The sequence below is a fragment of the Giraffa tippelskirchi genome, chromosome 6 (genome assembly GCF_054371585.1).
Source record: "Giraffa tippelskirchi isolate mGirTip1 chromosome 6, T2T-mGirTip1v1.2.pri, whole genome shotgun sequence".
In the NCBI taxonomy this organism is placed as follows: domain Eukaryota; kingdom Metazoa; phylum Chordata; class Mammalia; order Artiodactyla; family Giraffidae; genus Giraffa; species Giraffa tippelskirchi.
This window is the reverse complement of record NC_137280.1, coordinates 115,979,092-115,985,178: the sequence shown is the minus strand read 5'-3', so window position 1 is coordinate 115,985,178 and position 6,087 is coordinate 115,979,092. Positions and strand designations below refer to the sequence as shown.

At 36.8% G+C, this 6,087-nt stretch overlaps 1 protein-coding gene across 1 annotated transcript; it reads right to left on the bottom strand.

Moving 5' to 3' along the window:
* Positions 1-564: 564 nt before the first annotated feature.
* On the bottom strand, positions 565-1,506 carry LOC145510154 (olfactory receptor 2T27). Its single transcript, XM_081500629.1, has one exon. The coding sequence runs from the start codon at positions 1,504-1,506 to the stop codon at positions 565-567; it is 942 nt and encodes a 313-aa protein (XP_081356755.1).
* Positions 1,507-6,087: the final 4,581 nt, after the last annotated feature.

The following is a 6,087-nucleotide window of genomic DNA, read 5'->3' as shown; positions in this document are numbered from 1 at the left end:
AAATTCAAACCAATTTTTGAAATAATGATAATGCCAGTACTGGCTTGATTGAATTAAATGTTTTGGAAGGCTAAAACCATCATTTGTAAAAAATTCAATTAGATATTAAAATAGCATTTGAATACAATCAAAATAATATTGGACATATTGATGTCTTTGAAGTAGTCAATTTGTATGTCTAAAAAGAAACTGTGATGAGAAGCTAGAGGAATAGCAGAAGATTAGCATTTCTTTTGCCATGACTGACCATGGTAAGAAACAAACATCTGTTCAGTGGGATGCAAAATTGGTCGAAAGCAGATGGGTGAAACCGTCTACTGAAACTCCTATTTTATTCCAATTTCATTCAACACCATTTTGTAGAATCCTCTTATCTTTCAAAAGATGATGAAATCTTCAAAATGCTGCTGTAGGCTTTCTAAATCCCAGGATGCCTCACAGTTGCTGGCATATGGATGACCTGATATTTCCAGGCAGACAATGTTTAAATCCAAAGATGATGATTAAATCTTATCTCCTTTTCTTCAAACCTCTAGCAGCAAATGCAGTTTCTTTGGAAGGTGGTTACCTTGCTGAGGATGAGCACCTTCCCAGAGCTTTCTGTAGGGCCCCTGTGACATCTTTGTTCCTGAGGCTGTAAATAAGTGGATTGAGCAAGGGAGTGAGGATAGTGTAGAAAGCAGACACAGCCTTGTCCTGCTCAGGAGTATGGTATGAATGAGGTAGCACATAGGTGTACATGGCAGCCCCATAAAAGAGACTGACAACTACCATGTGTGAGGAGCAAGTGGCCACTGCCTTTTGCCTCCCTTCTGCCTCATTCATTCTGTAAACAGTAATGAGAATCCTTGTGTAAGAGGCTGAGATGACAGAGAAAGGAATGAGGAGCATCATGATGCAGCAGACATACATGGCTGTCTCATAGGCTGATGTATCCATACAGGAGAGCTTCAGAAGAGCAGGTACCTCACAGAAGAAGTGGTTTATTTCCCGAGAAGCACAGAAAGGGAACTGCATGGTGACTGGTGTAAGTAAGAAGCCATCTATGGATCCTCCCAGCCAGGCTGCCACCACAATCAACAAGCAGACTTTGCGGTTCATAAGAACAGGATAGCGCAGAGGATTGCAGATGGCAACATAGCGATCATAGGACATGAGTCCTAGAAGGAAGAACTCAGCTCCTGCCAAGGTCAAATAGAGAAAGTGCTGGGCAGTGCATCCTGCAAAGGAAATGGTCCTTTGGTCTACCATTTGGTCAACCAGCATCTTGGGCACAATGGTGGAAATGTACAAGATATCCATGATGGAAAGCTGGCTGAGCAGGAAGTACATGGGAGTGTGGAGGCGGGAGTCCAGGTGGATAAGAATGATCATCATGGTGTTGCTGGCTACTGAGATGACAAATACCAGGAAGATAAGGGCAAAGAGAAGCCAGGGGAAACGTGTGTTGCTGAACAAGCCCAAGAGGACAAAGTCAGCATACATGGAATAATTGCTCCACTCCATAACTCTGTGGGATACACAAACGAGAGATGAATATAATAGGTAAAGTTGGACACACAAGGTAAATGTTGGGTTGCTTAAAACCTGATGTGGTCACACAAAAATCAAGACAAATTAATCAAATGTGTGTGATAGCCCACTATTTCCAATACTTCCTGAGGTTGATTCCAATTATAGATTGCCTTAAGAAATTAGTTTTTACCTTTGGGACCTAGGTAGACCCACCTTCATTCAAGAAGTTGAAAACTTTCAATTTCTTGGAAGACCAGCCACAGAAAGCTTATGTCACACTATACCATCACTCATTCAAGGATGATATTCTTAATTTACTATTAATTTTTGACTCTGAGGTCACAAGAAAACAATTTTATGTCTGTTGTCTAAAGAATATTTATTTATTTACTTGTGCTCAAGCACAAACTTGCATTGAGATGGCTATACATAAAACAGATAAAAATGAGAGTTATGACAGTATAGTTCCTTCCATGGACACAGCAAACCTACAGTCACACGTGGAATATTCCCTGTGAAAGAAACCCAAAAATTAAAGAAACAATCACCAGAGCAAAGGGTAAAAATATAGCATCAAGATGGATAGTAGACACAGATATGTGGTCACACCAAAGTAAGAAACCATCGCCCAGCAGCGGCAGTCAACATTTGAGAAGAATCACAAAGGTGTGTTTATAGGACCCTATATAGGATGGAACGGAGAAGGCAATAGCACCCCACTCTAGTACTCTTGCCTGGAAAATCCCATGGACGGAGGAGCCTGGTAGGCTGCAGTCCATGGGGTCTCGAAGAGTCGGACACGACTGAGTGACTTCACTTTCACTTTTCACTTTCATGCATTGGAGAAGGAAATGGCAACCCACTCCAGTGTTCTTGCCTGGAGAATCCCACGGATGGGGGAGGCTGGTGGGCTGCCGTCTATAGGGTTGCACAGAGTCAGGCACGACTGAGGTGACTTAGCAGCATATAGGACAGAAAAGCCCCTAAAACACTTGACTTTAAAATAACAATGGGGAATACATCAAGGAAAGCTGTAAAATTACAGCAAATGGAAAATCTAAAGGGCTTGCATGAAGACTTGACCCAAAAGCAGTGCAAAAACACCAGATTGAAACGTGCATAACCTTTGTTTATTACTAATCTTGAAACATGTACTAGAGAGACAGGAACTATTTGGGATTCTACTGGGGAACTATAACTGGGGAGTCTTTTTTGTGATCTCAGACTACCTTGCTAATACTGTTTTTGGCAAGCATTATTTTAGACATTTCTATCTAACCTGCTGTTGCTAGTATGCATACCATATTGAGAGCCCCACCTACCTCTGACTCCCATCTGGAGCTCACAGTCAACTGAGCAATACACAAAACCTCAGTAAAAGACCTAATAAAACAGAGATAAGAAGTCTACATGGTGAAGAATTAAAAGTATTGGTGATAAAAATGTTCATCAAACTGAGGAGAAGAACGGATGAACAGAAAGCAGATTTCAACAAAAAGATAGAGAATACTAAGTATAAGTTATAACTGAATTAAAAAAAAAAACATTAGACTAGTCCAACAGGAGTTGGACTATGTATAAGAACAAATCAGAAATCTGGAAGACAAAGTCATGGGATTCACCCAGAAGGAGCAGCAAAACTGAAAAATAAATAAAAAGTGAAGGTATCTTAAGACACCTTTGGGACAACATCACACAGAATGATATTTGCATATAAAAATCTCTGAAAGATAAGAGAAAGAACCAGAAAAAATATTTGAAGAAGTAATGGCTGAAAACTTCCCTCATATGGGGAAGGAAACAGACATTCAGGTCCAGGAAGACCAGAGATCTCCAAATAAATAAACACAAAGAGACACACATCAAAACATACTAGAATTAAAATAGTAGACTTAAGGATAAAGAGAAAATCCTAAAAGCAGCAAGAGAAAAACAACTTGTTATGTACAAGGGAAAACTCATAAGGCTATCAGCAGATTTTGCAGCAGAAATATTACATGTCAGAAGGGAGTGGCTTGACATATTCAAAGTGCTGAAAATAAAAACACTTCAAACCAAAAAATTATTTTTCCGCAAGTTCATCCTTTAGAACTGAAGGAGCTGTTAAGAGTTTCCCAGAGAAGCAAAGGGCTTCCCTAGTGGCTTAGACAGTAAAGCATCTGCTTGCAGTGCAGGAGACCTAGGTTCAGTCCCTGGGTTGGGAAGATCCCCTGGAGAAGGAAGTGGCAATCCACTTCAGCATTTTTTCCTGGAGAATCCCCATGGACAGAGAAGCCTGAAAGGCTACAGTCTATGGGGTTGCAAAGAGTTGGACACAACTGAGTGACTAAGCATACCACAGAGAAGCAAACCTGGAATTCACCACCACTAAAATGGCCTCACAAGAAATATTGAAAGGGACTTATTGAAACTGAAAGAATGGCACTCATTAATAATATGAAAACACATAAAGTAAAAATTTTACTGAAAATGTAAACATATAATAAAGATAGTGGACCAAATGCATAAGGTAAGCTTAAAAGCGAGAAAAAAAAAAGCAAAAGTAGTAAAACATAGAGGGGATAGATAGAAAGCTTTGGAATGTATTTAAAGTTAAGTTGCTACCAACTTAAAACACACTGCTATATTAATATATAAAGCTAAAGACCAATGCAAGGAAACTACTTATAGGCAATACACAAGAGGGAATGAGAAAAGGATCAAAACATAACACTAAAGAAAACCACCAAAATGTAAAAGAAGGGAGAAAGAGAAGAAGAAAAGATAGGAGCCACAAACATGGCCAGAAAATAGCAAAATGGAAATGAGTACATCCTATCAAAAAAAAAAAACACAAAGCTCATTTGTATGTTGCCTTGAAGAGGCTCACTTCAGAAATAAGGTCACACATAGACTGAAGGTTAAGTGATGGAAAAATACATTTTATGCAGGTGGAAATTACATGAAGGTTGGTATACCTATACTCATATCACAAAATAGATTTTAAAACAAAGACTATTAGAAGACAAGTAAAGGCATTACATAATGGCAACGGGATAAATCCAGTAAGAAAATATATTTACAAACATATATTCACAGAACATGGGACACCAAGATACATAAAGCAAATATTAATGGACTTAAAGGGGGAGATTAAAAGCAATACAATAAAAAATAGTAGACTATGACATCTCACTTACATCAGTGCAAAAATCATCAAGACAAAAAAGGTCAATAAGGAAACAATGGACTTAAAATATACATTAGTCCATATAGACTTGACAGATATATAGAACATTTCATTCATAAGCATCAAAATACATGTTTTTCTTAAGTATACATGGAGTATTCTCCAGGATAGATCACATGTAAAGTCACAAAACAAGTCTTAGTAAATGTTAGAAGACTGAAGTCATATCACATATCAATATTCATTTATAATAAACAGTCTCATCAAAATAAGTATAGAGGAAACGTGCTTCAACATGATAAAGACCATATATGAGGAACCCATAGCTAATATCATATTCAATGGTGAAAAGCTGAAAATTTTTCCCCTAAGATTGAGAAGACAAGGATGCTCTCTCTCACCTCTTTTATTCAACATAGTATTGGAAGGACTAGTCACGACAACTAAGCAAGAAAAATAAATAAATAAAATGAATCCAAGTTGGAAAGGAAGAGAAAAACTGTCACTATTTAAAGATTATGTAATGTCATGAATGAAAAACTCTAAAGACTCCACCAAAAATGTTAGAACTAATAAATAAATTTAATAAAGTCTCAGCATACACTAATAATACATTACCAAAAAGATAAATTAAGACCAATCTCACTTGTGATCACAATAAAATGAATAAAACACATAGGAATAAGTTTAACCTAAGCAGTAAAAATCTTAAATATTAGAAATGATAAGACACTGATGATAGAAACTGAAAAAGTAAAAAAAGATATTGTGTAATCATGAATTAGAAAAATTAATATTGTCAAAATGTTCATACTACTCAAAGCAATCTATAGATTTAATGTAATTCCTATCAAAATGCCAAGTCATATTTCATATAATAGAACAAATAATTCTAAAAATTGTATGAAGATATAAAAGATCCCCAAATAGCTAAAATAATCTTGAGGAAGAAGAACCAAGCTGGGGGGATCACACTCCCTGATTTCAGAGTATACTACAAAGTAACTAAAATAGTATGATCCTGCCACAGAAACAGGCATATTCATATGAATGAATGTAACAGAATGGAAAGCCCAGAAGGAAAAAAAATCACTCATACACACAGACATACTTAGATAATTAATCTATGACAAAGTAGCAAAGAACATACAATAGAAAAATCAGAGCCTTTCCAATAACAAGGGCTAAGAAAGCTGTACAGTTACATGCAAAGGAATGAGACTAGACCATTATCTTATACTATATACAGAAATTAACTCAAAATGGATTAAAAACTTTAACGCAAAATCTGAAATCATAAAATTCCTAGAAGAAAACAAGCAATAATGTTACTGACTCTGCTTTTAGCACTACTTTGTGTATCTGGATCCATAGGCAAGGGAAACAAAAACAAAAACAAATAA